The sequence below is a fragment of the Arabidopsis lyrata genome, assembly GCF_000004255.2.
Source record: "Arabidopsis lyrata subsp. lyrata unplaced genomic scaffold ARALYscaffold_2, whole genome shotgun sequence".
In the NCBI taxonomy this organism is placed as follows: Eukaryota; Viridiplantae; Streptophyta; class Magnoliopsida; order Brassicales; family Brassicaceae; genus Arabidopsis; species Arabidopsis lyrata.
In genome coordinates this window covers 17,165,740-17,193,465 of record NW_003302554.1, presented here as the reverse complement: position 1 = coordinate 17,193,465, position 27,726 = coordinate 17,165,740, and the positions used below count along the sequence as shown (strand labels likewise).

At 36.4% G+C, this 27,726-nt stretch overlaps 8 protein-coding genes across 13 annotated transcripts in view; 5 read left to right on the top strand and 3 right to left on the bottom strand.

Moving 5' to 3' along the window:
• Window positions 1-5,911: 5,911 nt before the first annotated feature.
• On the bottom strand, window positions 5,912-8,796 carry LOC9325151 (3-hydroxy-3-methylglutaryl-coenzyme A reductase 1). Its single transcript, XM_002887596.2, has 4 exons — window positions 7,637-8,796; window positions 7,233-7,414; window positions 6,749-7,095; window positions 5,912-6,651 (listed from the first exon to the last, which is right to left on the bottom strand). Exons 1-4 carry the CDS (start codon window positions 8,773-8,775, stop codon window positions 6,397-6,399), a joined length of 1,923 nt encoding a protein of 640 aa, XP_002887642.2. The 5' UTR covers window positions 8,776-8,796; the 3' UTR covers window positions 5,912-6,396.
• Window positions 8,797-11,106: 2,310 nt separating this feature from the next.
• On the top strand, window positions 11,107-12,614 carry LOC9325150. 3 transcript variants are annotated; one of them, XM_021034897.1, is made up of 5 exons: window positions 11,107-11,461; window positions 11,573-11,663; window positions 11,807-11,938; window positions 12,008-12,098; window positions 12,201-12,614. In XM_021034897.1, the coding sequence occupies exons 1-5, from the start codon at window positions 11,292-11,294 to the stop codon at window positions 12,371-12,373; spliced, it is 657 nt and encodes a 218-aa protein (XP_020890556.1). In that variant the 5' UTR covers window positions 11,107-11,291; the 3' UTR covers window positions 12,374-12,614. The 3 variants fall into 3 exon arrangements, with proteins under 3 accessions (XP_020890556.1, XP_020890555.1, XP_020890554.1); XM_021034896.1 differs by having other exon boundaries at window positions 11,573-11,687; XM_021034895.1 differs by having other exon boundaries at window positions 11,573-11,711.
• A 313-nt stretch (window positions 12,615-12,927) lies between these two features.
• LOC9325149 (cinnamoyl-CoA reductase 2) lies at window positions 12,928-14,830 on the top strand. Its single transcript, XM_002889040.2, has 6 exons — window positions 12,928-13,291; window positions 13,403-13,572; window positions 13,646-13,831; window positions 13,949-14,120; window positions 14,231-14,420; window positions 14,494-14,830. Exons 1-6 carry the CDS (start codon window positions 13,177-13,179, stop codon window positions 14,636-14,638), a joined length of 978 nt encoding a protein of 325 aa, XP_002889086.1. The 5' UTR covers window positions 12,928-13,176; the 3' UTR covers window positions 14,639-14,830.
• A 532-nt stretch (window positions 14,831-15,362) lies between these two features.
• LOC9323706 (RNA-binding protein 38) lies at window positions 15,363-18,395 on the top strand. The gene is made up of 8 exons (XM_021034893.1): window positions 15,363-16,271; window positions 16,503-16,647; window positions 16,762-16,888; window positions 16,994-17,036; window positions 17,129-17,366; window positions 17,488-17,575; window positions 17,680-17,798; window positions 17,898-18,395. The coding sequence occupies exons 1-7, from the start codon at window positions 16,065-16,067 to the stop codon at window positions 17,687-17,689; spliced, it is 858 nt and encodes a 285-aa protein (XP_020890552.1). The 5' UTR covers window positions 15,363-16,064; the 3' UTR covers window positions 17,690-17,798; window positions 17,898-18,395.
• On the bottom strand, window positions 18,394-20,051 carry LOC9323705 (psbP domain-containing protein 3, chloroplastic). Of its 2 annotated transcripts, none has more exons than XM_021034894.1 (10): window positions 19,920-20,051; window positions 19,754-19,829; window positions 19,579-19,682; window positions 19,433-19,498; window positions 19,268-19,348; window positions 19,097-19,179; window positions 18,932-19,007; window positions 18,738-18,856; window positions 18,608-18,652; window positions 18,394-18,531 (listed from the first exon to the last, which is right to left on the bottom strand). In XM_021034894.1, exons 1-10 carry the CDS (start codon window positions 19,987-19,989, stop codon window positions 18,505-18,507), a joined length of 747 nt encoding a protein of 248 aa, XP_020890553.1. In that variant the 5' UTR covers window positions 19,990-20,051; the 3' UTR covers window positions 18,394-18,504. The 2 variants fall into 2 exon arrangements, with proteins under 2 accessions (XP_020890553.1, XP_002887641.2); XM_002887595.2 differs by having other exon boundaries at window positions 18,401-18,531; window positions 19,268-19,351.
• Window positions 20,052-20,271: 220 nt separating this feature from the next.
• Window positions 20,272-22,736, bottom strand: LOC9325148 (short-chain dehydrogenase/reductase family 42E member 1). Of its 2 annotated transcripts, none has more exons than XM_021033937.1 (5): window positions 22,394-22,736; window positions 21,825-22,164; window positions 21,264-21,517; window positions 20,986-21,182; window positions 20,272-20,889 (listed from the first exon to the last, which is right to left on the bottom strand). In XM_021033937.1, the coding sequence occupies exons 1-5, from the start codon at window positions 22,587-22,589 to the stop codon at window positions 20,395-20,397; spliced, it is 1,482 nt and encodes a 493-aa protein (XP_020889596.1). In that variant the 5' UTR covers window positions 22,590-22,736; the 3' UTR covers window positions 20,272-20,394. The 2 variants fall into 2 exon arrangements, with proteins under 2 accessions (XP_020889596.1, XP_002887640.1); XM_002887594.2 differs by having other exon boundaries at window positions 21,825-22,167; window positions 22,394-22,733.
• Window positions 22,737-23,079: 343 nt separating this feature from the next.
• Window positions 23,080-24,705, top strand: LOC9325147 (increased DNA methylation 3). 2 transcript variants are annotated; one of them, XM_002889038.2, is made up of 3 exons: window positions 23,080-23,195; window positions 23,778-24,010; window positions 24,271-24,705. In XM_002889038.2, exons 2-3 carry the CDS (start codon window positions 23,839-23,841, stop codon window positions 24,522-24,524), a joined length of 426 nt encoding a protein of 141 aa, XP_002889084.1. In that variant the 5' UTR covers window positions 23,080-23,195; window positions 23,778-23,838; the 3' UTR covers window positions 24,525-24,705. The 2 variants fall into 2 exon arrangements, with proteins under 2 accessions (XP_002889084.1, XP_020890984.1); XM_021035325.1 differs by having other exon boundaries at window positions 23,094-23,195; window positions 23,782-24,010.
• A 10-nt stretch (window positions 24,706-24,715) lies between these two features.
• Window positions 24,716-27,726, top strand: part of LOC9323704 (probable inorganic phosphate transporter 1-9) — a 5,801-nt gene continuing 2,790 nt past the window's right edge. Inside the window, exon 1 of the mRNA XM_021035323.1 lies at window positions 24,716-25,606. Coding sequence (XP_020890982.1) covers window positions 24,894-25,606 — 713 coding nt within the window. The 5' untranslated portion in view covers window positions 24,716-24,893. The remainder of the gene's footprint in view (window positions 25,607-27,726) is intronic.

The following is a 27,726-nucleotide window of genomic DNA, read 5'->3' as shown; positions in this document are numbered from 1 at the left end:
GGGGAATATCTATGCTCACTAGAATGGCCTGATGCGTATAAGCTCTTGTTGCATGTAATATTGTGTGTCCCCAAGTATGGACATGTGCCACGGGGTATACTACTCTCCCCCTCATGGACATACTGTAGCCATAAAACGCTTGAGACATAATTTACCAGCATTATCTAGACATATAGTCTTAAGTATGTGGGCTCACAGACTTATGGTCTGGGCCAGCAATCTAGCAAACACCAAGTTTCTAGTTGCTTTGACTGGTGATGACCTTAGTATGGGTTTCCCTTGTGTACATGCTGCACACGTGAGGTCCTTAAGGAGTGTGCCCTTTTGATTTTAATATCAGCTTTACGCATCATGTTAGAACCAGGCTGGCCAAGCCGGTCATGCCATTAGTGAATTTCTCAGTAAATCCTTTTGTTTACTGTATTAGCCTCTATCATATTGACCTTGGCATAGTAAAGGTCTATGACGCGGGTATAGTCTCTAAGACCTTCTCATGGTCTTGGGTGCTCTTAGTAATATATGGGAATCCTTTGTTCCCTTCACCCTTGGTTTCAATGTGGAAACCATTCAAACACTTTTCTTTGAAACTCAACAAGGCCCCTTTGAGCTGGGTGAATATGAAGCATCTGAGGATGCGTGCCCTTGGGAATATGGGCCTGCCATGGGCCTGCCCTTAGCCTTCACTAAATTTAGCTATACCCGCAATTTGGCTAATCAACCATGTCTTTGGATATTTCGTTGGCATTCCGAAGTCTCATAGTCATCTATCTCATGGTCGAAATCTTCTTCACCATTGTGATGAAATGAGCTTCTAGATTCTTTTCAAACTCTCTTGATAGAGATCAATGAGATGCTTAGGAGTCATGCACGTCTTAGTCCAATGGTTTCCCCATTCCTCATCAGTGGCAAACAAGTTTATTTGAGTGTTGTGGTTTGGGTATACCACGGCCTCTAACTCGATTACGACCAAAGTCGGGTCGGCGGCCTTAACCATATGAATGGTTTCCTTGATCATATAAATTATAATTGCCATGATACTTATCTTTTTGGACGTGGTTAGACTCTTTAGTCTCTTTATGCTCTTTAGGCTCTTCAGCCCAATGGGCTTCTGATAATGGGGTAGGACCAGGAGGTCTCATTTCACTATTCATAACTCATTGTTTTGCTCAGCAAGTAGCAAAACAAGAGTTTAGACTTGCATATGTGGTAAAAACCTTTTTTTTTTTTTTTTTTTTTTTTTTTTTTTCACGATATTGTTGCTGAGGCAATATATTGTTTGTGTGAAAGGTCGAGAATGCTTTCTTTAGCAAGTCATTCTCAGTAATTTCCTCACCACGGAATCTCAGTATTGACACTATTTTAAATAGTGCTGAGTTATACTCATTCATGGATTTGAATTATTAGAATCTGAGATTCTTTCGATCGAATCGGGCTTTTGGGTAATAGCACCGTTTTTTTTTTTTTTTTTTCAACTCTGTCCTGAGGTCCAGAGGATTCTTAATAGTGAGGTACTGATTTTGAGACTCTCATTGAGGTGATGGCGTATGTTAGTAATCGCCTTATATCTTTCTCTTCTGGTGATATTGTTTCCTTCCATAATAGATTCACCAAGCTCTTTTTCCTTTAGGACAATCTCGGTGTCCAAAGCCCATTGTAAATAATTGTCACCAGAGGCATTGAGTGCCGTGTATTCATAATAGTTGATTTCTGATATCTATAATATATAGAGTTAAATGAGAACTCATGTAATCGGTTAGACCAAGTCATGCGGTATTTAAGACCGAGTCATGCTTGTCTTCAGCAAGTGTTTTCTAAACAATCATGTTATATATATATGGATGAAATCAACCCTAGAAGATTGATCTAGTATACAACAACCAAACAATCGGATCATACTAGATTAGGATATTAGGATTTCGCGGTTAAGTTTTAGGGTTTTAGCATCCGCGATTTATAGTACTAGGGTTTTTGCTAGGATTTCGGTTTTATGTATGGAACTTTCTATTTATGGAAACTTTCCTTATATGGAACTTTTCTTTTATGGAAAATTTCTATTTCTCATCTAGAAAGAAATCCTAAACAATTATGTACTTTAGGGTTTTGGAATATTTCCTTATGAAGGCGTTTCCTATTTTGGTAACTTTCCATTTTGGGAAACTTGCTATTTTAGGGAACCTTTTATTTTGGGAAACTTGCTATTTTACGAAACTTTCTATTTCTGTAAACTTTCTTTATATGGAAACTTTCTATTTATGGAGATTTTCTATTTATGAAAACTTTCTATTTCTGGAAACTTTCCTTATATGGAACTTTCTATTTATGGAGATTTTCTATTTATGGAAACTTTCCTTATATGGGAAACTTGATCTTAAACCGTGACTTAGGGTTTATTAAAACCGGTTTAATCGAGGATTTAGGGTTTCGGTTTTCTTTTGGATTATACCAAACATAAGTCCGGTTTTAGGTCTATAATCAAACCGCAACTTGCAGTTAGGGTATCGCATTTTAAAATCGCGATTAGGATTAAACCGGTTAATCAAACCGGTTAATCAAACCGGTTATGTTCTGGTTAAGGTTTCGATTAAGGTTTCGGTTAAAAACGGAAATAGCGGTTTGGTTTTCACGATTAAAATCGCGATTAGGGTTTATATTTATGGAGGTGGTATGAGAGAACAATCAAGCAAACCGGTTTAACCGCGTATATGATGAATAATAACTTTAATATGCTAAATTTATGATTATCAATCAATTTATAACTCAATCGTAGCGTGTGACTATAATTACTCTTTCACAGATTATTATAAACAATTTTAATACGTAAGTAATAGCGATTGACTTACGACTCTTAATGGCAAATTAGCAATGATCAATACTCAAATATAATTAGATGAAATACTATATATAATATTTGGTCTTAGAACAGTTAAGCATAATTCAATTATGAATCAAATTTATAGCAATAACGTGATGAATTAAATAATAATTGAAATATGTTAAACGTAGAGTATCAATCAATCTACGACTCCGACATATCAAACGTGCAAAGTAATATTGTTTTCTTATGAGAATTAATTAATACAACATGACTATAATAACTAGGAAGATCAATAACATAGACTTAGGTGCTTTTAATAATAAAATAATATATTATATGAACAGATCTAATGCAATGATAAACAACGATCGAAAGCATGGATCAGTTTTGTATCTTAATTAATTAAGCATGACAATATTGACTACATGAATCAAACGTAGACTTAGATGCTTTTAGTAGTAAAATATATTATATGAGACTATGAACATAATAATATTCAAACAATCTTATGCAACGATTAAATAAACAAAACATGAACCAAACAAACAATCATGCAATAACAATCATGCAAGAACGATCTGTTTAGAAAGTATGAGTGGATCGTTTTATATATTAAACTTGAGGTTACTTACCTCGACGTGAAAGATGAGATCGGAAACGGACGAAAACGGCGAAGGCTTTTGTTTGCTCGGCGGCTAGGGCTCGTCAAGTTTAGGGTTAGGGTTTTTTTTTTTTTTTTTTTTTTTTTTCGAGCTTATGTGCTGATAACGTGTTGTGAACTGTGTCTTTCATTAATAGAAAAAGGGATATATATACAAGGATAATAGCAGGATACAGAGAATAAGGTAAAACCCTAATGGGCTGTGGGCCGGTTATGGAGTCCATCCATATGGTTTATAACATTATGAGCTTTATTGCCAAAAAAGAAGACCAAACCAAAACTAAAGTCCATTCGAATTTTAGTGCTTTTCCCAAATGTATTATGAGCTATATATATATATATATATATATATATATATATATATATATATATATATTTTCTGTCTTAGTCATTCAGATTAGAACAACCTTCACGAACGATGAAGTAAACTAGAAAGAACCACCGAAAAAATACAATATGGGTTTACACGTATTCTTGTAATTTTGTAAAGAACTAACCTCAAATGCCAATGATCACAAAAATTAGATTTTGTTTATAGAAAATCAAAGGTGAACAAATTCGTTATGTAAGTTGAAGGACCAGAGTTCAAATCTTTTCAACGGGATTTCAATCATATAACTTGATAATTTGCATACATTAAATGGTGAAAATGCTCGATGGGCTCTACTATAAATTCTGAAATTAGTTTGTGCTTCGGTTAGAGTCACCTTGTTTGTTGAAAAAGAAGAAGCCATTTACGAATTACGAACTATACAATTTAACATAGAGGAGAACAATGGGCGCAAATTACAAAAAATGGATCGAGAAGATAAACGCACACATGTCTACCTAACCAATAGTAACCATTATGGACACTGAGTTATTTATTGTCGAGGATTTGGGCCCAAAACATGACGATGATAGGACAAAACTTCGACAGGATGACGTGACGAAAACATGTCGGACGTGAACAAAACAGATTTTTTTGGCCCATGAAACTTGAAATTACTGTTAACAGTTTATTTGGAGCTATTGTGTAAAGTATAGGGAGTCTAGAGTAGCCCAATAAGAGATGGGCTGAGTCTCAAATTCAGTTTGAAAGATGTTTTGTAACGTACATTTTTAATTGTGTGCGTTATTTATTATACAGTGGAAACGCTTTTCACCTGGTGTCTCTAACTAATTCTAATTGATTGGAATGTTTATTACATCAAGTTTAGGGTCCAATAAACACAGACAACTAGAGTTTTTTGATGATACGACAACGACTCTTAACACATATCACTAGGGTACAAACCCTGATCAAACTGCTGAAATTTGTCGATTCAAAATTATAGACATCATTCATGGGACATCAACATATGTGTCAACATTTTAGCAACTGAAGTTGGTTACATGATGATATAGAACTTTGTTTATTGTGAATTATTATTTTCAAGGATTTGAGCCCAAATAGTTTTTATTTGTTATTAGTTCATGATTGGTAACATTTTTGAATTATCTATGAGTTATGTCCATAACTCAACTTAACTCAATGGTAATCCATGTTTACAATCAAAGCCAAAATAAAAGTTTACTAGTAGATGAATCAGCCCGTATTTTTAATTTTTATATATATGTGTTGTTTGATTTTCATTTTCAATGTGAGATTATATAACATATCTTTTCTTTGTTCAAATTGATGGCCTATATATAGGCCTGGGCAAAATACCCGGAACCGAATATCCGAACCGAAAAACCCGAATAATACCCGAACCGAATCCGAACCCGATTTTTAAAAATACCCGAATGGGTCCTAACCTCCTACCCGAAAAAAACCCGAACCGAACCCGAACCGAATCCAATACCCGAATATACCCGAATACAAATATACACCTAAAAATATTAGTTATTTTTATTTTTATAATACCCGAAATACCTAAAATTACAATCATAAAACCGAATATATTAGGTATTTTAGATATTTTTGGTTATATTTGGGTAAAGAGTAACCAATGTATTTTCGAGAAATCGGGTATTTCGGTTAGATTTGGGTATATATGAGTTAAAAACCCAAACCCAACCCGAACCCAAAAATATTCCGGGTATTTTTGGTTATTTTTGGGTATTTTGCTTTTTTATTAAAATACCCGAACCGACCCGATTCCGAACCGAACCCGAACCGAATTTTTAGAATACCCGAATGGGTCTTGACCCCCTACCCGAATAGATCCGATACCCGAAAAAAAAGAACCGAACCCGAATAGGTACCCGAATGTCCATGCCTACCTATATATATAATATATATAATTCTTTAATTTGAATCCCAATCATGCAAACATATAAGTCTCGAAAGCTATTGATCACTTGACCTAGTGAACAAAAGGGAGTCTTTTCTCTTTTCCATTAAAATAGTGCAAGTGTAGTAGGAACACATAGATAGATTGTAATATTATATAGATGTACTCTTCTAGAGGAAAAAAAAACCTTATATTTACCAACAACAACTACTACACAGAGAGAGATGTCCAAACACACAGGGAAATATTTTTATATATAACAAAAAAAAAAAATGTAGAGAGGAAACAAAACAGAGAAAAAAACTCAAAAATGTCCCCAAACGCAACTGCATACACAATTTTTTTTTCATACAGACCACTTCCTAACAAACAAAGACAAAGCTTAGACAAATCAAAGAGACACGAATTATCCATGAGAGTGAGAAAGAGAGAGAGAGAGAAAGTGTGTAAAATCTCTCTCTCTCGATCCTCAATCCAAAAAAAGATTTCAAGTCAAACAAACAAAACAAATAGTTTTTTTTTATTTAACAAAAAGGGCAACGCACACGCACATGGCTTAAATCTGTCCACCAGCGATTTTGGAGCGAATGAGTTGTAAAATGCCTTGCCCTTGTTTTGGATTGTTGTCCTTCTTTGTGAGTTTTGAGCCAGAGAGATTCATATCATGTTGTTGATGTTGTCGTTGCTCCAGAGATGTCTCGGCTGGATCTGTTGTATTTCATGTGACTTCTCACAAGCTGTCCAGCTGCAATTGCTGACATTAGAGATAACTCTCCCGCTAAAACTGCTCCGGCCACTATCGTCGCTAGCCTCCTTGAGTTCATTCCCGGCGACTCCTTGCTCGCTCCTTTAACTCCGAGCAGGTTTAAACACGCTGATTGAGATGCAAGCTGTGTTCCTCCTCCCACTGTCCCCACCTGATAATCCAAACCACAAAACCCATAATCAAACTCTCTGAAATTTCCAAGAGACTTTACAAGTGTGCTCAGAGAGAAAGAGATTTGATCAGTTTACCTCGATAGATGGCATAGTGACTGAGATATGGATATCTTTGCCGTCGTTAATAGCTTCCATCATGGTGATGCATTGAGAGCTCTCCACGTTTTGAGCTGGATCTTGGCCAGTAGCTATGAACACAGCAGAGACTATGTTACTGGCATGAGCGTTGAACCCACCTAGAGAGCCTGCAACAGCAGAGCCCGCAAGATTCTTGAGCATATTGAGCTCGACCAAAGCAGCCACGCTCGTTTTTAAGACCTTGTTCACGATCTCTCCTTTGATTACAGCCTCACAAACAACTGATTTGCCACGTCCCTCAATCCAGTTCACAGCAGCAGGTTTCTTGTCCGAACAAAAATTACCTGAAGAAATAAGATAAATAAATGTGAATCCAAAAGATAAAGAAGGAAAATAAAGATTCTCAGAAGTTCACGAGATAGCACCATCAAACAAAATAAGAGTTTTAAGTGAAATCAATCACACAGAGAAGGAAACTCACCAGAGATTCCAATGACATCCATGTCGGGAAAATCATCGGTAAGATATTCGAGAACATTCTGCACACCTTTAGATACCATATTCATCCCCATAGCATCACCAGTACTACAACAGAACCTTACATAAGCATTCTTCCCCGCGATTGTGCATTTAACACTTTGCAATCTTGCGAATCTACTCGACCTGCATCCAAATATCCACTTCTTCGTCAGTAAATCCCCTTGCAAATACTTTCGATGCAATTTTATAACACGAATTCGATGTAAAAGCTTCTAATCAAATCTAGTTGAACAAGTCTTCTCACTCGGAAATATATCTTTTATTTATGCCCACCAGACGACGTCAAACGCATTAAAAGTCAACAAAATCAAATCAAACGGGAAAATATTGGTTAAGAAGATGAACCTGTTGAAGACTACTGTCAGAGTATCAAAGTTCTCTGGATTCTCCAAGAAAAACTTAAGCTCGGAAGCTCGTCTCGCGGATGCGAACCGAACGACAGGTGCTCGAGTCATACCGTCCTTGAGAACCGTACTGGTGGCTCCACCAGAGATATACATGGCTTTGCAGCCTCTGTTAGTGCTAGCAACCAAACAACCTTCGGTTGTAGCCATAGGAACAGAGTACTCGTAACCATCAAGCAACAATGGTCCAGCAATCCCCACAGGAATCTGAATATATCCTACAGGCATCTCACAGCATTGCCCCAAAATCGATTCATAATCAAATCCATCCAACGGTAATCCTTCCATCGATCTCCCGGTGACTCTCTGCAACGCCTCCCGCCGAATCGACGCCGCTCTTTTGCAATCACCGAGACGAGATTCGAGCGAGTACGATGGAATCACTCCGTCGATAACGGATTTCACAATCTCCTCGTCTTTCTCAGGAAGCGATTCGGTGACAATAGGCTCCGGATTTGGTAACTTAGCAACGGAAACGATCGGAGTCGGTGGAGAGCACGTGACGAGGCGGTGGTCATCTTCATCGATCGTATCCGCGAGATCCCACGCATCACCGGAGGCGCGTGAGATAAATGACTGAACAAAGTCAATACCAAAAAACCCTAGGAGATAGATAAACGAAGCGATGAGAGCAATAATGGCGCCGAGTTCTGTGATAGTGACGACGTGAAGAGGCGTATTGTAACGGATCTTGTCACGCCACCGGTGGAGGAGATAATACGCGACGGAGAAGAAGAGCGTGAAGAAGACGGCGTTCGTGAGATATAATGGAAGAGGAAGCGCATCGGAGGCTTTAGGTGGAGGAGCAATCGTTGTAGTCCGGCGACGGTGATCATCATCGGAAGTGCGGGTTTGATAAGAACGGAAAGATCCGTCGGTGTTGTTGTTAACCGGTGGTTTAGGAGGCCTCCGTCGGAGATCCATTGGAGGGAATAATCTCTCCAGAGGGAGAGAGAGGAGAGAGGAGGAGGTGAGGTGGCGTGATAAGTGTGAAGGAGAGATTAAACAAGTTTTATAGGAGACGAACCCGCATGTCTGTTGGGGACCAGCTTGCTTTTTCTTCATTATTTTTGTTTCCATTTTTTTAAATTGTTTTGTGATTTAATTTATTTATTTTTGCCTAATTTTCGTAACTCATCTAATTTTAGGATTTCACGCATTTTTTTTATAAAAAAAAAAACAAAATTTGATGAGGAATTGGATTAGTTGTCATACGAGGATGTGAAATTGTGAATGATGATTGATTCACAAAAATCTGCATTAATTATAGATATTTGTGTACTTCAATTAATTTGATATGTTTTCCAACGAGCCAACCTGTCTTACAATATCGTTTATGCATAATAATTTCTTCAAAAACATACAGTATGTTATTTACAAAATCACTATGTTTTCTAATTGTTGTTGTTACTGTAATTTTGAATTAATATGTTCCGCGATTTTTTTCCTATTTCATATGAAATTGAAGCTGTCGTATATGATTTTATTGGTAATTTTGAATCGTGTCGGTAAAAAATGATTTTTTGAATGGTTCACTAATCATACGAGCATGAAAACAAAGTAAATAACAAAGAGATTCAACAACATCGGTAGTATCATCTACTTATATACTATTATTTTATGTTGGAAACTATAGATATGATCTTTTATCGTGGAGTATATTCATCTTTTTTTACGATAACGAAGAGATGAATAATCATTTGCGAAAGAAAAAAAAAGAATGTCATGATAATTTGTCTAATTTCCATCCATAATTTGGCTATACACCTAATTAACTCTACTTTACATATGAGTCCAAATGAACAATTTTCCAAGATAGCATAGTCATAGTATGGATATTTCTGTTGCAAATTAGGCCTCAAAGACTAATGGTGCCTAAAACATCTCATTACATAAACATGTTAAACTAAAATGTTTATATTTTTATAGTGCGGTACTTTTTTATTATCCGATGTCCCAAAGGGACCATTTTGTAGCACTACTTAATAAACTCAAAAGAATCACTATTTGATAAGATAACCTCTTTATTACATTTTCTTTGGGTAAATTTGGTTAATTGGATCACATTGTCGAATTAGAGGATGCACGGTTTAATTTACTTCTAAAGGATCAAATTAACATAGTTTTGGATTTTCTACTCGCAACAAAATTATTCCAAGTATAATTTTTTTTAGAAATAGCATGTTTACACAATCCTTTTACAACAACTACCATTCAATGCCTATGCGTTGAACATTATATAGAAAATTATAAATATCCCTATATCAGTCTGAATTTCTAAGATAATAAATATTTAGCGTGGAAATCCCAAGAAAATAATCAAATCACGAAAGAAATTTTGAATGCCTTAAAGCAACCATTTTTAATTTACATGAATTGATTTGGCTCATATAATACATATGAGTTCTTAACGAGATACACGTTACAAACAAAAAAAAAAAAACTAATCCAGACAAACTTCCTATACTAATAAGTAATAACCTTTTTGTCAACTATATATCAATAAAATTCAAAAATGAAATAATTTTCAATTATTAGTATAATTTTATTTTTATAAACGTGAGAAGTTTTAAAATTTAAACCAGTAAATAATAATATCATGCAATTTTAAAAAAATGTGAATGGTAGCAAGCAAGACACAAGATAGTAAGAATAAAAAATGATAAATTGTTATAATACTAATTTTGTGACGTAGGTCCATATTTGATTTGTCCTGAAGCAGTGGAAGTCACATTGTCACGTTCTGGTGGATCTCGACCTTACTCGAAGTAAGCTGACAAATAAAACCTACCTCCCTAAAGTAATTAAGTAATTGACTATTAAAAACCCATTGATGATTGAATTGCGTGGAAATCCCCTTGGTCCATTGGTTGATTAATGCTTCTACACCAAAAAGTCTGGGGTTCAAATTCCAAGTATTGCGATTTATTAACAAATTTGCAGATTAATGGAGGCAAGTGTGCAAGAGATCTCCAGCGATGTACAATTATAGCCGTTCGCCAGGATTCTACGCAGAGAAGGAAGTGTCGCCAGGTCGTGGATCATTGAAGGTATTCATCAAGATTACGAAGAAGGAAGTGTAGTCTGTCGTGAATCTAGTAAGGGTCGGAAGGAATTGTCAGTTGTAGAATCGTCTATGTAACAGTTCTCATAATTTGCAATTAATAATAAATCTAGACGACAAAAAAAAAAAATTGAATTGCTCCTCGAATAATATTCATTTGGTTTTATGTTCTCAGATTCCTTCCTACAAACGCACAAATCCTTCATTTTATTAATAAATAAAATAAAAAAGAAAGATATTTAAAAGATAATTACAAGATGTTTGGAAGATAATCTTCAAGTTATATGATGATCCTTTGACATAAAAAAAAAAAAAAATTCAAGTTACCAAATTAGGCCAAACCGGGCTATGTCGATAAGCTTGATGATATGTTGGATCTAATTCTGAAACAGTACTGAATAACAGCTTTCATTAGTGGACTAGGTCTAAGCAATAATGTGGTCCTATTTGTCCAGTAGGATGTTTTCTTGTACGACGTAATTAAAGAATCTCTTCTGTGTCTTGGGTTTGGTTCTCATTGGAGTAAGGTCGTATGGAGCCTAAATCGATTGTACTTGTGGGAATCTACGATTTCAGGGTTTCTGATTACAAGATTGGAATCCGAAAAGAATCGACGTTTCCATTACACAGAACACTCTGCTACATACTGTTATGTCTTTTAGTCTTCGTAAATGGTTTGCCTTGTCTCGGCCACGAGAACATGTTAGTGTTCTTGAAACTTCTCAACTTTCGATTGTGATTTTTGTCTCCACACAACCAGGGACTAAGTTATCGTGTTATGCTAATAATACTTGATTCTTGATTTGTTATTAGGTTTGATGTGAAAGCTTTATATGTTGGGAAGGAATTGTGGAGAGAGACTCTGTCATTGCAATCAGGTTCTCGGGTTTACAAGTTAGAAGGAGTAAAGTCTAATTCTTGTTATGAAGTGAAGATATCATACCCTGCTTCTGTGTTTTTTTTTTTTTTTTTGCTACTTTTGATCAACTTTGTTTTCAAAGGTTTTGTGCTGTTGAATTGACATCTGATGTTCTTGGCCTTAAACAGATACCAGCTCGGTTTTCTCTGAAACTACTAAAGAACCGTGAAATGGGATTGAAGCTAAACCAGATGAGGAGATTACTAAACACTGAGAAGTTGATGTTCAAGGTGGAAAGTTTTGAAGAAGTTAATAATAAGGTATTGCCATCAAGAATATATATAGCTTTTGTTAATTCCTTCGAACATGTCCTCAGCTTTTGGTTTTAGGCTGGATTGAATGTTTTGGTGACCGTGGAACCTGAGGGGATTGTGGCAATACCAAATTCCAAAGAAAGATCTATCATCATTTACAATATAGGCAAGCTCTTACATTATGTATCCATTTACATTGAGAGATAAGCACTCTTTTGCATATTTGTACCTACTTCTGAGTCTCAAAACTCTTTGGTAACAAAAACAGTTTGTGAAGAACAACTCATGGGCATACCTTATTCAAGCTGGTCAGTGGTTATATTAGTAGCTTTGTGTCTCGTGGTGGCGTTAGTTCCTTGTTTTCTACCATCTTCTCTTCTTCTTATAAAAAAAGATCAAGGTGCAAATTCGTCGCATCTCAACCACGGAAAGGATCCTTGAGATCATACATGTTCCTTATTGATATATATCTTGTCCGTTATCAATTCATCATTTTCATCATCTTAGTGTTCTTTTGCTCTTACGTTTAGTTAAGGGGAAATCTCCGATTTTAGTACAAACCGACAAAGCTCTAGTTATCTAAAATCTTTCTTTTGGATTCACTTTAAATCAGTTCTGGTTGTTGATTTACTCCAATTACTCTGATTCTGTTCTTGCACAATCCAACATTGTCTTTTCTTCTTTTGTTTCTTTATCATTGGAGACTTTTCTGCCCAATAGCGTGAGAGAAAAAGTGATCAAATTAGGTTGTGTTAAACTATTGTTCATGATAAAATTCAAAGTTCCTTCTGTTTCCTTAACTCAGTAATTTACCTGTGGAAATCACTGTGGATTTCTAAGAAAGGTCAAATTAGGCTTCTTAACTTAAGAAAAGTATCATGTAGAAATGTTTTCCCCTCTTCAAATATTTAAATTTTAAGATTATCACATATGTTAAAAAGATATATGAATTAATATCAAAAAAAAAAACTCATATAAAAAAAATCTTATGAAATGGTTAACAAAACTTGATTCTTTATTATTCCTTGGATACAAAAATTCATTTAACATTTCAAATTTTCAATATCTGTAAAATCTAAACTTGCAATCTTTATCCAGCTTAATTCCCTCAATTTTATACGCTACTTAAATTAAAGACGAGTTGTTAAAATAAGATGTGACTTGTGTATAAATACTTCGAGATCTGTGTTCTCTTTCGTTCACTCCAAAGAGCATCTCTTAAGTTGCTAAAGAGAACGACGCCAATGGCTGAAAAGCAAAAGGTCTGTGTTACTGGTGCTGGAGGGTTTATTGCTTCATGGCTCGTCAAGTTTCTTCTCTCTCGTGGCTACACTGTCCATGGAACCGTTCGAGATCCTTGTAAGGGAGAAGAAAGGACAAATCCTATCTCTTTGTTTACTCAGTGAACTTTTGAATTTTCTCTGTTTCTTGAGTTTGAGAAAGTTGCATGCATTGATTCATTGTTCTCAGGTGATGAAAAGAATGACCATTTGAGGAAATTGGATAATGCTGCACAGAATCTGAAACTTTTCAAGGCAGATTTGTTTGATTATGAAGGTCTTTTCTCAGCCATTGATGGTTGCTCTGGCGTTTTCCATATCGCTTCTCCTGTGCCTTTTGAAGGAGTTCCTCTCGCAGAGGCAAGTTCTAATCAACCATTGATTCTTGTTTTGTTTGTTTCTTGAATCACTAAAAAATTCTTAAAACATTCAGGAAGAACTGATTAAACCAGCTCTCACTGGCACCAAGAATGTTCTAAAAGCATGCACAGAAACTAAAGTGCAGAAAGTTGTGGTTGTATCATCAATTGCTGCAGTTGTCTACAATCCAAAATGGCCTCAAGATGTTGCTAAGGACGAGGGTTGTTGGTCAGACACTCAATACCTTCACTCACTTGAGGTAATATTGTATCTTTGAAGCTAGCATGTTGGTCAGATTGTCTCTGTTTTATATATATAAACTAAAGACAGTAACAAAATTGAGTGTTTCCTGCGACGCAAAACCTGAGGATCTCAGGGTTATTGGCCTTATTACTATCTGGCCAAAACATTAACGGAACGTGAAGCTTTAGAGTGGAGGAAGAGAAACTTTGCTGAGGTTGTTACACTCTGTCCGTCTGTCACGATAGGCCCTAGGCTACAATCTACGCTTAACTCTAGTAGTTTGGGACTTCTCAAATTCATAAAAGGTGACGTTAAATATGTAATGTGTGTTTCTCATACCTCCTATATATTACATACTTTGGTTTAAGTGATTGATTCATTCTTGAAAATTTGATGAATTGGTGTCTCTTCTTAGGCGGTATAAAGTCCTTGTTGAGCGATCAACTGTATCTTGTGGATGTGCGTGATGTTGCGGATGCACTTTTGTTGGTGTATGAAAATCGAGAAGCAAAAGGAAGATACATATGCAATTCTCATTCACTTCACATTGATACTCTTATGGAGAAGCTCAAGAATATGTATCCTAAACGCAACTTCCCTGAAAGGTAAGAGTAAGAACCAAGGGTTGATTTAAAACTTTGAGATTTCGGTCTGATCTGATGAAATGTATAATGACAGTTTCACTGAGGTAAAAGAGAAGGAAGTGAGGCCTCTAAGTGCAGAGAAGTTGAAGAATTTAGGGTGGAAGTTTAGGCCACTAGAAGAAACCATTGATGATTCTGTTGTGAGCTTTGAAGTAGCTGGTAATCTTCCAAAGGCATAGCTTACTCACAGTGACTGTTTCTTCACATTACATAAAGTGGTTCCATGAAATGGTTTTTTGTTAGAATCATTTCATTCTCAAATCCACTATCTATCATCATATTGGTGTTCTTCTTTGTAAAACTTCAGATATTTATCACTTTCAGAGTCTCACGGTTTCTTTATATCTCAAAACAATTTGGTTTTTATTGGATTTGAATCCGACCACTAGACTTAAAGTGTCTGAATCGTAGTCCGCGGCAAAAATAAAAACCAATTCAAATGCCGTTATAGCTTGATAGTCTAGTAGGTACAAATATAATTGTCGTTATAAGTTTTTGTAGTCTAGTGGTTACGGTTCCTTAATAATATCAATGACATTTGGACCACATTGTGGACTTGTGGGGTTAAATGAGTCACGAGCTCATGAACCCCTAGCCATTTATTTGGGATTTTCCGAGTTATACAAGTTTGATAGTGACTTACAAGTTTTATAAACTGATATAAAACCAAAAATCGTATCGAAATCTGGATTAAATTAACACCCCATTAACTAAAGTTATTATTTTTTGCCTTCGCAGCAAAACGAATTCACAATACTGTAACGTTTACTTACAAGTTACAACGGATAGATTTGATTCAGACAAAACATAGATCGATGATTACGACGTTAATTACAGAATTAGAGTTATAAATATGGGCCCCACGTCATTTACAATGGCCAGAAACAAAAGTATCTTTCGCTCTCTCTTCTCTCTTCATCTTCAACAAATCACGCACCATCATCATCATCATCTTCATCGTCATCACCAACTTCTTCATCATCACCATCAATGGAATTCCCCAAACCAAACCACCCTTTACCCTAAAATTGATTCATCTTTCTACCTTCTTTTAGTTTTTTAGGTTTTTAATTAACTTTTGCTTCAAGTTTTTTTTTTTTCCTACAGATTTCGAATTTCGACCCTGTAGCTTCGTTTTTGTTTATAATTTCTTGTGATCCTTTCTTTAGTACAAAAACCCTAATTTCACCCACCGACTTCTTCTTCTTCTTCTTCTTCTCTCTGTGGCCCATCCTTAAACCCACACTGCTTTTGCTTTTCCTTTTTTTTTTCCGGGAAATTTGATCTCTTTACCTTTCGTCATTATTAGTAGGGAATGATCTTTTAGGTATTTTGTTTCCCCCAAATCTCACTTTTTCTCCCTTCTTCTCCATCTCTATTTCACACAACCGAGTAAACCCTAGAATCTCCGCTTCTCATTCAATTGGTTTCATCACTTTCACTGGGCTTAATCATTGCAATTATCTCTAGGGTTTACTCGGTTACCCTCTATCATCATCACTTAGAAGAATTGATCCTTGTTCATAATTCTATCTTCTTTTCTTTGGCATAAAGATTCAATTTTTTCTTCTTCTTCTTCTCTATCTCACTCACCTGTAAGTAATCATGGCGTATCAGTCTGTTCCGGGTTCTGGGTTTCACTACTTGAATTCTCCTTTTGGTGATACAACTTTCACAAAGGTATTCGTCGGTGGCCTTGCTTGGGAGACTCAAAGTGAAACCCTTCGTCGGCATTTCGAACAGTTCGGTGAAATCCTTGAAGCTGTTGTCATTGCTGATAAGAACACTGGCCGATCCAAAGGTTATGGCTTTGTGAGTCCCCTCTTCTCCTTCTTCAATCTTTCTTGCTCTGGAATGTCTCATAGAGATGCTAAATGTTGCTTGAGAGATACAATTGAAACTAGGATTTTGTCATATAACTCTTATGGATCGTGTGAAATAGTTACAGAACAAAGAAAAGTCATTAATTTTGGTGTGATTCTGTTGCAGTTGTTTTGTGAATGATTGAGTGCTCTGTTTCTATTTCATATGGAGGATTTATAGGTGACTTTCCGAGATCCCGAAGCTGCTAGGAGAGCTTGTGCTGACCCAACTCCGATTATAGACGGTAGACGTGCAAATTGTAATCTTGCTTCCCTTGGGAGACCTCGGCCTCCATTGCCCTATGCATTGATACCTAATATGCCTGGTCAGTCTTGCTCTCTCATTTAGAATGGTTTGCTTTGGTTTAATATTCTCTACCTATATGTTGTTGTAGAATACTCGTAATTTAGTGCATTGGTGGGTTTTTGTGTGTTGTTAGGACGCTTAAGACCTGCTTCCCCGTACATTGGAAATGTGCAGGGTCCTCGTGGTTCACTTATTGGAAATTATCCGTATCAGCAACCACTTCCTTATAACTACCAGCAAGGAGTTGTCTATCCTTATGGGTGAGTCTTGCAATTCTTATGTCACACAGTACACTGATGTCTTTGCGCAAGTTTCTACAGTTCATTGAATTTGTTTCTAATGTTTGTTTTTATTTTCTATCTCAGGGTAACCGCTTATGGACCCGAGTATATGTACTCACAATCACAGGTTAGCATTGGGTATGAGCACTTGCTGTTATTTCTCTCCGTAGTTAAATGTCTTGTAACTTTGGCTATGTCTTTGCTTGTTTCATGGTTTAGGGTTTATATGGTCCATACATGGGTCAGCAGTACCTTCAGGTCTACGGAGTACCTGGAGCAGTGAATTCACCCATATATCAATACGGGCAACTAAGTCAGACTATTCCTAGTGGCCATGGTTATCCAGCAGTTCAAGGGTATTCAGTTCCAGGAAGCCATGTTCTGCAGCTTGGTGGACCCACGGTCAGTGCGATGACCACTTCATCTATGTCTGCTCTTCAAGGTCCTTACCCTTCAGGTATGCTCTGAGTGATCAAATCTCAAGAGTACTGGCTCGATCGCTTCTGAGTTAGAGGCATTATGGAAAAGCTAAGTTTATGTGCAATTAGTTATGTCCTCTTTTGAATTATGTATGTCAGGTATAACAGGCCCTGCTCCTGTACAGTCGCATATCATTGTCCACTCCCCTCAATTTATGCAGAGTAGCGGTTCTGACCAAACAACAAGGTGAGAATTAACACTATGCTTTCTTTACTTTGAGTGTAGTATTGAGGAATTATGCACATTTGTTTCTTTTTTTTCCACCGCTTGTATGATTGTAATGGTTTCAGTTATTCTTGAGGACCGAGGGAAAAAGGAAGTTAAGCGGTAGTGAAACTGCTACTAGATGTGGCAGCAGAGACTTCTTGTATTATTAAGTCTTGCACGTTATTTATCTTGCACCCTTAAGGTATGTGTTTCTTATTCTGCATTATTGTAAATGCATAAACAGAGGATGGTCATCATCATAATGCTGATCTCATTAACGTGGGATCTTATTGATGTACAGGTTATATAAAATAGTCTTGCTCACTGGAAGGCTCAGAAGGAAAAAAGAAAAGGAAATTGGAGTTTCAGGGTTTACGCTTCCGTTTTCTTACCCATCCATCAATGTGTATAAAACACAGTCACAAAAAAGCTACTGGCTCAAGCTCGGGTTGAGTTTGAAGGCACCATAGCGGGTTTCCCTCGGAGGGAAGACCATTAGTAATAAGTTGGTGTACAATATGCATATATATTATATACACACATACACAAGCATATACATATGGTAGAATCAAAATCTGATTCTTTTCTAGTCTAAAGTCGTAATGCCACTACACTTCCTTCAGGTGCAGGAGTGTAGTGAGTAACATTGATAGGTATATATAGCCTTTGTCTCCAAGTTCTGCATTGTAAGTAAAACATATTCATGTCCTTTGTCTGTGACTGTTCATATTTAGGGTTCTTTCTTCTTCCATGTCTGAACACACTGATGAATTGTTTATCTGAAGCTTACTTCAAAGTATGGAGTTGGCTCTTTTCTCAGAATTTCATTGAAAAAAGTGATTGTTCAGTAAACAAATTGCTTGATCAATTCAATAATATAGTTCCGCTGATAGATATGAATAACATTCTCAGATGAATCTGAAAGACTTGACTGTCTGCAAAAACAAAGAAAAGGTCATCAGCAACAGGTTTTGGTGAACTCTGTGATTGTGGTAGTGTCGTCTGTCTTACCTTTTGGATCTTGGAGCTTTGTTCAGCAGATTCTTCATCTGTAAACTGTAGTACCCAAAGAGGGTCATTGTGTTAGACATTAAAGAAAAAACAATCAAATAGGTTATCGTGGCAATAGGACTAGAGTTACCTGTCCTGTGACAGTGTATAAGCGGTTGTACCAACCGTTTGTTGCCATTCCAATTGCAGAGTACAGATGCTTGCGAGCTTCTCCAGGGTTTTGTAAGGTGTACTCGATGTAATAGAATCCTGATCATAAATTGTGTCAACTAAACAAAGCAGATACTTGAGAGATTCTCATTTATTTGAGATTTTTGTATTTACCCTTGGAAGATCTGCTATCGATTAGCTTTGCAGTCACTCCTGCTGGTTTTTGCCAACTTCTATCCAATCCACTGACCTATAAATAAATGTCATGTCGACACTTATAAGGAAAATCTTTTTACAGAGAATTTGTTTGTTTGAATTGCAAGTAGAGAGACTACTAACCAGTGTTTCAGCGAAAGCTTCGACCTTTCCAAAAGATTCCATCCTGGTGAAGTCCGGACCTAGTCCAGTGATCGCTATGCTCACTGAGAAGATCCATATACATCACCTATCAGTTAACTCATGACTTGTGAACCAGAGAAAGTAAACAGAAACAAATCTTGATAAATTTACCGTTGGAAGTTGAAGTTTCCTGAGGGTAAAAGGCTGTGATTGACTTGAATCCATTAGGTTCTGCTTGCCCGACTTGCCAATCTTCTTCGTATGAATGCAAATCAGAGTCTTTCATCAGTCATCATGACTTGTTCACTATCATAAGTCCTCTAAAACAGAGTTTACCTTGTGGGATTGATATCTCGAATTTGTTCGCTTCATCTGTGTACACACGGAAAGCTTCTGATGCATCTGAGATAAGATAAAACAAAACGGTTTTATAAAGCTTCCATATTCTCAAGGAATCAACATTAAAAAGAGCTCAACAATACTTGTCTCTGCAAATGCAGGTGAAACGGCCAATGGAAGGAAGAAAACAGAGGAAGCTATCTGTAACATGGCTTCTCTTCTTTTAATCCCCACATGATCTCTAGACCTGTTAACAAAAAAGATTAAGACTTTAAACAGATTCAGAACAAACCCATAAAGAAAGGTAGTGAATTTTACGAAATTCGATGTTGTTCCTCGTTGGAGCTGTCTAGAGCTGAGATTGCTACAGGAATTGATGAACATCTTCTGGAATCTGGAAAGAATTAGCTGCAAGAATATGAATTTTGTACACGAACTACGATGAATCAGTGAAGTGTGTGTGAGAGATAGAGATTGAGAGTACCTGTAAAGCTCTTAATATAACGAGACGAAACGCTCTGAGGAGAAGAAAGCCATGGAGAAATCGCTGCCATGTGTTTCAAGATATGTCCGCTTCTCTGTTTTCACAAAATCTCTCTCCCTTTTCCTGTTTCAATTTTTATTATTTTTAATCATAAACAAAGTTTTTTTTTAAGTGACTAAGGATTAAATTCAATATTTATAATTTTCTAATATAATAATATTCTAACAATTAAAATTTTTGTTTTATTCACCAACATTTAAATTGCATACATCCAATTCGACACACAAATTAAATGACACTATGTTTCAGTTACTAATTTCCATACAACATTTACACGGTTTTTGTTTTTTGATAAACTGAAAGTCCACGGCTAAATATTTTTTACCAATTAAAAATGTCGAATATGATCAATAATGAATGATATCGTAGTGTGAATATTCGAAGCATGGTTTAAATTTGTTCACATGACGAATCATTAAGCAATTGACGACCCCGAATTGGTTAGAAGACCTTCTCTTAATGTTGATGATTGTTTTACTTCTTTGGCTCTTTTCAAAAGTAATCGAAGCGAGAAAGTAGCGAGAAGTAATGTCCGCCAAAACCAGGCCTTTGCATTCTTGGGATCCACTCTCTTAGCCAGCCATAACGCATAAACTGCTTCACTCACATGCGTTGTCACCACAATCCCCGATGCTATCCGCAACACTAACATCGACCTAAAGATAAACAACGCAATGGCTCGAAACAACGGTATGGGTCCAATGTCCGGTAGCCATGCGACTGATATAATGCTAGGCAAACCGATCACACAGAAAATCCACGCGTAAATGCTTGGACCATCGACCTCTCTCCTTTTCTTGTCTTTAAAATATGTAAAGGTTTCGCTCATGGCTTCTTTGGGCTGTGTCGTGGGCTCGTACCCGAGTTCCTCCTTGGCTTTGCGGATCGAGTAGTAATGAGTCACCCCCACCTGTTACGTTAAGAAAAACGTTATAAGCTCATGCCAATTCATGTTTTTGATTTATTTCTTATTCTCTAATGTAATCAAAACTACTCTCTAACAAACCTTATAAACTTCAGGTGGAAGAATCAATGGTTGTGGAATCCACCTTTGGTTTAGTACTGGTGTTAGCATTGTGTATATTGCTTCACATATTGTTCCTAGTAGAACCGCAAGCGAAACTGATAGCGATAACTTGGGAAGATCATAATCAAGATTCTTTAAAAGTGGCTGAAGAAATTCGAAGAAATTTATTGGATTATCTGCATAAATAAACCACAAAAATGAGGTAAATTGATAAAAGCAGAGTATAAAGAAACAAAGTTTGAGAGTGTAAATTTTACCATCAGAAACAAAGTAGGCCTTCCCTGAGGCTTTCGAGTGTTCATTGAGTAAATCGGTGGTTGCCAACATGAGCGCGAATACAATGTTATCCACATAAATCCAGTCGGTTTTCGAGCTTGCATCGCCGATTTTGAAGAGGAATAAACCCAATCTTGCATCGGAAATTATCCTATCAAGGTACTTCTCTTCAGCCGGTCCATAAACAATCGGGCAACGAATCGCACACGTAGATAAAAGACTTCCACGTCCATTCCTATATTCCCATAAACATATAGAAGACATTAGCATTACTAATATGTTTTATACTGTATAGGTTAACATAGGTAATCCGCAAAACAGTAGCATGGCTCCACGAATCTAATTACTCAATTTTTATTCGAGTATTCTGTAATTTAAAAGTTTAGTTAGTTTTCTCATTTAGTTTCACATAACTTATTCTGTTTTCCAATTTTCCACAGTTCACAAAAACATAATCCTAACATAGTAAACAACAAGATAAATAAATAGATAAAAAAAATAAAAGAAAAAACAAACAACAAAAATATTGACTTTGCACTTACTCAACAGGACGACCGTTGTTCTCTAGAACCAATTGTTCGGCAATAGATTTAGTCCGATCATATGAACTAACGTATTGATCGGAAGCTACATAAGGTAGAGTTTCATCTCCACTCTCAATCTCTTTCCCACCGAAAACGACACCGTGTGTGCTTAAATACACTAGCCTCGTGATCCCTTTCTTCATGCAGGTTTCCAAAACGTTACGCGTCCCTTCCACGTTGACTTCCTCGATCCGATGAGTCCGAACCATTTCCTTACCCGAACCACCGTACGAAGCAAGATGAATCACACAATCCACTCCTTCAAGGGCCTCTTCTACGTCCTCTCCACTCACAACATCTCCTGACATAATAATGTGAACAAGTATATATATTGCTAGAATATTACAAAGTGGAAGTGGTACTGATAGATCAAACCTTTATATAAAAGATGGATCAATGTACTCGTAGTCAATTGGTTTTGAGTTGAAAGCACATGATTCAAAAAGTTTACACTCATATTATATATGGTCATAATCTTAAATCTTGAGCTCGTTGATTCGAGTAGAGAGTCAGATCAAGATGAATACCATTTATGCATTGGATGCCAGATTCTTTGAGAAGGTCTGACCAAGGAGAGGTGGTGCGGCAATCCAATGAGCGGACTTGGAGAGCACCACGGCGGAGCAGCTCAAGGCATATGTTGGAGCCGACTAAACCCAACCCACCCGTCACGGCTACGACTTTGCCTTCTATTCCTCTGTTCTTCTCTTCATACATCTCCATTTTTCGCCGTGGTTTCTTCTTCGATTTGATTTTGATCGTTCTAAAATGGTCAACGAAGAGTTATATATTAAAGTGGTTTATTACAAGGTAAAGGCATGGTATGAATATGATATAATTATAAACTAAATATATACGCGTAATGCACGAATACCTCGTTGTTGTTTGAAAGTATACTGTATATCAAAAAAAAAGTATACTGTATACCTTTTCCTAAATAAGCCATATATCTTTTAGTTTCAATTCATCATTTATAACGAAAAATATTTAGTATCTAATACTTTTGTATAATATTTCAGTGATGACTGATGAGATGTTTATTTTATTTTTTGGTAGAAGTGATGAGATATTTATTTATACGTAGTGTTTATTAAACTAAAGCATGTAAAAAATGTGGATATTTTTGGTTTCAAGGTTGGTTAGTCAGACAGGTCAACAAAGTTCCTGACACGTGGCTTGTTCAGAGTGGTTACTTTGACCAGCTAAGTTATATTTTGGCTTCCTCACCTCAAAATTCACCGGTAAATCCAGAGACGACGACGACGGTCACGTTGTTTCACGAAGCTTCGCAGTCAACACCATCATCGGAACTTACCGGAGTTCGCTACGGTACCCTAAACCAACCCCCCTCCTTATCCGTTTTCGTTTTGAGAAATTTCCTGGGTTTTTCTGTTTCGGCATTGTAGAATCGAGATTAGGGTTTTTCTATTTTGGGTCTTCTCTTTTCCGACTTTGAATCTGATTCTTTAACTCTAGGAAGATGAGAAATCATCGCTATATCGCCGCCACTTATTCTAGGGTTTTAATAGCCAAGAAGAACGTAATCGATCAATTTCAAAAACTAATTTCATGGACCTGTTTGAGCTTAGATTTTCAATGATTTCGACTGATTCGTACTATGAAACGCATTGATTTGAGAAATCTAGCTCAAATGATTTGAGTTTCAGAATCAAAATTAATAACTTCGTTCATGGATCCAGCTTAGTTTGTTTCTTCCCTTGTACTTTGAATTCTATGTTCTTGGAATCTTCCTTCAGAGGATTGGACCCTTTTACTCTTCAAGTTTTAACCTTTGCTCTGCTTGTATAGGATAATCTTATAGGTCTATTTGCTTTTACATCTTCAAGTGCTTGATTTGATTGTTATCTTCTTCTTTTTCTTTCTTAATTGTGATATTATTATTATTAACAGGTAGGTTTGGATTCTATCTCTTGGGGAAAAAACACAAGAGGTAATCAGACAAAGCAACACCATGAACACTGAGAATAATCAGACTACTCACTCGAAAGTGATCTCACATGTATTCTTCACTGGTACTGCTAAGCAAGGCTCTGCTGGGCCACCCATTGGTCTTGTCGATATCGGCGTCAGCGAAGTTGCTTACATCTTCAGAGTCTCTCTCCCTGGCATTGAGAAAAATCAAGGTAAGCCTTCACGCTTCTTTTCTCCTGTTGTTCTTTCGTTGATAATACTCTTGTTGGAATAGTGGAAAGACTCTGTCTCAATATGGAATTTCCTTCTAATTCACTACCACCCGTTAAAACCGGAATGGATTGGATTCTTCATGTTTTGGGTTTGGTAATCACAAATGACATGAAAAGAAAGCTGCATTCTTTTTCACTATCTGTGTCTGAAAGAACTTTGAACCAAAATCCTATCTTTTGATGATTTGATCTGTTGATAGATAAGATCAAATGTGAGATTCAGAGGGAGGGAAGAGTTTGCATCCAAGGAGTAGTACCTGAGATTGCGATTCCAAGTGACACCGGATGCTTATACAGAATGCAGGTGCAACAGCTCTGCCCGCCTGGTCCATTCTCAATCACGTTTAATCTTCCAGGACAAGTGGATCCTCGCTTGTTTTCTCCAACATTTAGACCTGATGGGATCTTTGAAGTTGTTGTCGTCAAGCTCGGAGTACGTATCCCAACTTCATAGTTCCGGTCCATGCTTAATCAGCATTTAGTAGCACCTGTAAGTCTTTGGTTCGGATTCAGAGGTTAGAGACTCAAGAATGTTCTAGTTTCTTTTTTTTTTTTGTAAAATCATGTTCAATGATCCGATTCCTTAAGATGTTCTTAGACTCAGGAAAAAGTTTTAACACAATTTTTTATATTAATAATGTTATCAAAGTCAACTAAAGAAGTGGACTCGATCCAGGGAGGTGTTGTGTTCCTCGCAGTCAAACCAAAAGCATATTCCATATTGTCTCGAAGAAGAAAAAATCTCCAAATGAAAAGACAAAAGACTTCTATATATTGTTCTCATTTTTCTGTATCTTGAAAAAATCCTTAAATCGACGAAACGATGCCGGCGTTAAGAGTGTTATCGGCTTTAGATGCGGCGAGGATACAGTGGTACCATTTCAAAGCCATAATAGTCGCCGGCATGGGACTTTTCACCGACGCGTACGATCTTTTCTGTATAGCTCCGATCATGAAGATGATAAGTCAAATCTATTACCACAAAGACTCAATCGGAACCGCTATTCTCTCAACTTCTTACGCAATCGCTCTTCTTGGCACTGCTTTAGGTCAGCTCATCTTTGGTTACTTAGGCGACCGAATCGGACGTCGTAAAGTCTATGGACTTTGTCTCTTAATCATGGTTTTTAGCTCTTTTGGTTGTGGCTTCTCTGTTTGCACGACTCGGCGTTCTTGCGTTTTGGTTAGTCTTGGATTCTTTAGATTCGTTCTTGGACTTGGAATCGGTGGAGATTATCCTCTTTCCGCCACGATTATGTCGGAGTTTGCTAATAAAAGGACGCGTGGAGCTTTTATAGCTGCCGTGTTCTCGATGCAAGGGTTAGGGATTTTGATGAGCTCTGCTGTGACTATGGTTGTGTGTGTGGCGTTTAAGAACGCAGCCGGAGAGGGGAGCTTGGAGAAGACGAACGTGGCGGGGTTAGAAACTTTGGCTCCCCCGGAATCGGATATAGCGTGGAGATTGATTCTTATGATCGGAGCTCTTCCCGCTGCGTTAACGTTTTACTGGCGAATGCTCATGCCTGAAACCGCCAGGTTCGTAATTTTTGTCTTTTTGTTCACCAATTTTTAACCTTTAATATTATTATTACCATAGTATAGAGTATAGACTATAGACTATAGGCTATAATATTATATATATATATATATATGCACTATCTTGTGTGACTTTGCTTTATATAATCCCACATACAAACCTTGGAAAATTGCTAGACTATTAAATAACTCTTTCTCCTAAATTTTGTTTTTAGTAATATTTTGGAATATTAAATACATTGAAATTTGAAACGGTAAGCATTTCCACCGTGGAATACTTCTAAGTTCTATCGTTAGAGCATATATTACTTGTCACATTAATCCACAACCATAGTTATTACTTGTCATCACCATTCAAACTTTCGTGAATTAAGATATCAACCCATGTATATTTTTTGTATCTTGCGTGACTTTGTTAATTGTTAGCTATTTTTTGATAAACCCTATCGGCTATCCAGTCGATCCCGGTAGGAACGCACCGAGGTGCTACATAGTGGACTGGTCCACCGTGTTAACGGTTAGGCCCTTACGGGCTACCACTCTGCCTATTCCGAGTTTGGAATTGTTAGCTATTGTCCACTTACAAACTTTGGAAGTTTTCTAATTGTCAATGAAATCTCAATGTAGAACTTATAAATTAAATTACTAAAAAGTTTAGTCGTGTGCAAAACAAAAGTTCTACCCATACGTTTCCGTACGAAATAATGTTGGAGAACCTGAAATTCAACCTAAATTCGATTTGATGTTGATCAGATGATAAACATATAAAATAATAGTATGTGGGTAATAATGTAAAGAGTGGCAACTTCGTGGTTTGTTCCTAGGAAGTAAGTTGACTTGTGAGGGAAAAATATACCAAACACAGTGGTATATACCTTTTAAGCTACCTCTCTAGATAATGTATTTCAATAGTATTTCATTTTAATATGTATGATATATAGTTTTAGTATGTTTTTTCTATATAAATTATTCCTCCCAGGTATAAACTCCAGCTAATTAACACTAAATTTAATCTCTCCAACTATATAACCACGTACTATCTTCCTATCAGGTTCTCCCACTTTTTTTTTTTTTGTGCAACAAGTTGTCCCACTTTAATGCTCTCACTTCATAAGAAAAAAAAAAAGTCTAGAGATTGGTCTTTTCCGTTCCGTGCGTAGTATGAGTTATGACTAATTTTTATTTAGCGACATCTCTCATTAATAATAAACCTAATTTATGTTGACAAGAAAACTAATTTGGCAGAACAAGTTTGTTTTGCTAACTAATTTATTAGAAATCTCACATCTAATCGTGTTATAGATCAAAAAATTTCATCGTCAAATGGTTGTAATTATTTTGTTTGTGAATTTCATTGAAAGACAAAAATAAACTAATTCCAAAAATGTATAGTGTATATTAGAATAAATGTCAACTATCTATATAACCAACTATTGTTGCATACTCCCTCCATTCTTTATTGATCTATTTTCTATGAAAAAACATTTGTTTCAAGAAGATTGATTTTTTTAGTTTTTTCATAATATTTTATTAGTTATTATTGATGAATTGTAAACTTCCAAAAAACATAATTGAATATTATTGGTTTAGAGTTATAGAATGTAAATCACAAAAAATAATACATTTATAATCAACTTTTAATATGTGTGAAAAATCTAAAAAATACATCATTTAGGAACTGAGTATTTTTTTTGAGAAATTGTTAAAAATGCCCCTTTTTCAATACCCCTTTTCAAAAATGCCCCCTTTGAGAGTCCATTTTTAAGTTTGCCCTCTTTTAATTTTTAATGACCATTTTACCCTTATTTGAAACAAAATTAGGTCCACAAAATACAAAATATTTTTTGGCGGGAAAAGTGATCCCCCAATTTTCCCGCCAAAACACTTGTAAAAACCTTTAAAATACCTTGTAAAATTTTTTCGTAAAAATTTTTCCCGCCAAAAATTTTTTTTTGCGGGAAAAGTTATTCCGCAATTTTTTTGGCGAAATTTTTTTGGCGGGAAAATTTTTGGCGGGAAAAATTTACAAGGTATTTTAAAGGTTTTACAGAGTATTTGCCACAGTTTTGTATGGTGTGACCACGGCTTTTACAGGGTGTTCCAGCGGACTTATAAGGTTT

Coding starts and splice junctions, on each gene's coding strand:
- LOC9325151 (XM_002887596.2), bottom strand. CDS start 8,775: ATGGAAACAAAAATAATGAAGAAAAAGCAAGCTGGTCCCCAACAGACA. Junction 7,415..7,636: donor CTGACAGTAGTCTTCAACAG/GTTCATCTTCTT, acceptor ATTTGGATGCAG/GTCGAGTAGATTCGCAAGAT. Junction 7,096..7,232: donor GGATGTCATTGGAATCTCTG/GTGAGTTTCCTT, acceptor TTATTTCTTCAG/GTAATTTTTGTTCGGACAAG.
- LOC9325150 (XM_021034895.1), top strand. CDS start 11,292: ATGGAGCCTAAATCGATTGTACTTGTGGGAATCTACGATTTCAGGGTT. Junction 11,462..11,572: donor TGTCTCGGCCACGAGAACAT/GTTAGTGTTCTT, acceptor ATTTGTTATTAG/GTTTGATGTGAAAGCTTTAT. Junction 12,099..12,200: donor TATCATCATTTACAATATAG/GCAAGCTCTTAC, acceptor TAACAAAAACAG/TTTGTGAAGAACAACTCATG.
- LOC9325149 (XM_002889040.2), top strand. CDS start 13,177: ATGGCTGAAAAGCAAAAGGTCTGTGTTACTGGTGCTGGAGGGTTTATT. Junction 14,121..14,230: donor ACTTCTCAAATTCATAAAAG/GTGACGTTAAAT, acceptor GTCTCTTCTTAG/GCGGTATAAAGTCCTTGTTG. Junction 14,421..14,493: donor AAACGCAACTTCCCTGAAAG/GTAAGAGTAAGA, acceptor GTATAATGACAG/TTTCACTGAGGTAAAAGAGA.
- LOC9323706 (XM_021034893.1), top strand. CDS start 16,065: ATGGCGTATCAGTCTGTTCCGGGTTCTGGGTTTCACTACTTGAATTCT. Junction 16,889..16,993: donor GGAGTTGTCTATCCTTATGG/GTGAGTCTTGCA, acceptor TTTCTATCTCAG/GGTAACCGCTTATGGACCCG. Junction 17,367..17,487: donor TCAAGGTCCTTACCCTTCAG/GTATGCTCTGAG, acceptor TATGTATGTCAG/GTATAACAGGCCCTGCTCCT.
- LOC9323705 (XM_002887595.2), bottom strand. CDS start 19,989: ATGGCAGCGATTTCTCCATGGCTTTCTTCTCCTCAGAGCGTTTCGTCT. Junction 18,653..18,737: donor TATACACTGTCACAGGACAG/GTAACTCTAGTC, acceptor TGGGTACTACAG/TTTACAGATGAAGAATCTGC. Junction 18,532..18,607: donor AAAGCTCCAAGATCCAAAAG/GTAAGACAGACG, acceptor TTGTTTTTGCAG/ACAGTCAAGTCTTTCAGATT.
- LOC9325148 (XM_002887594.2), bottom strand. CDS start 22,589: ATGGAGATGTATGAAGAGAAGAACAGAGGAATAGAAGGCAAAGTCGTA. Junction 21,183..21,263: donor GGCCTACTTTGTTTCTGATG/GTAAAATTTACA, acceptor TTATTTATGCAG/ATAATCCAATAAATTTCTTC. Junction 20,890..20,985: donor TTCCACCTGAAGTTTATAAG/GTTTGTTAGAGA, acceptor TTAACGTAACAG/GTGGGGGTGACTCATTACTA.
- LOC9325147 (XM_002889038.2), top strand. CDS start 23,839: ATGAACACTGAGAATAATCAGACTACTCACTCGAAAGTGATCTCACAT. Junction 24,011..24,270: donor TGGCATTGAGAAAAATCAAG/GTAAGCCTTCAC, acceptor ATCTGTTGATAG/ATAAGATCAAATGTGAGATT.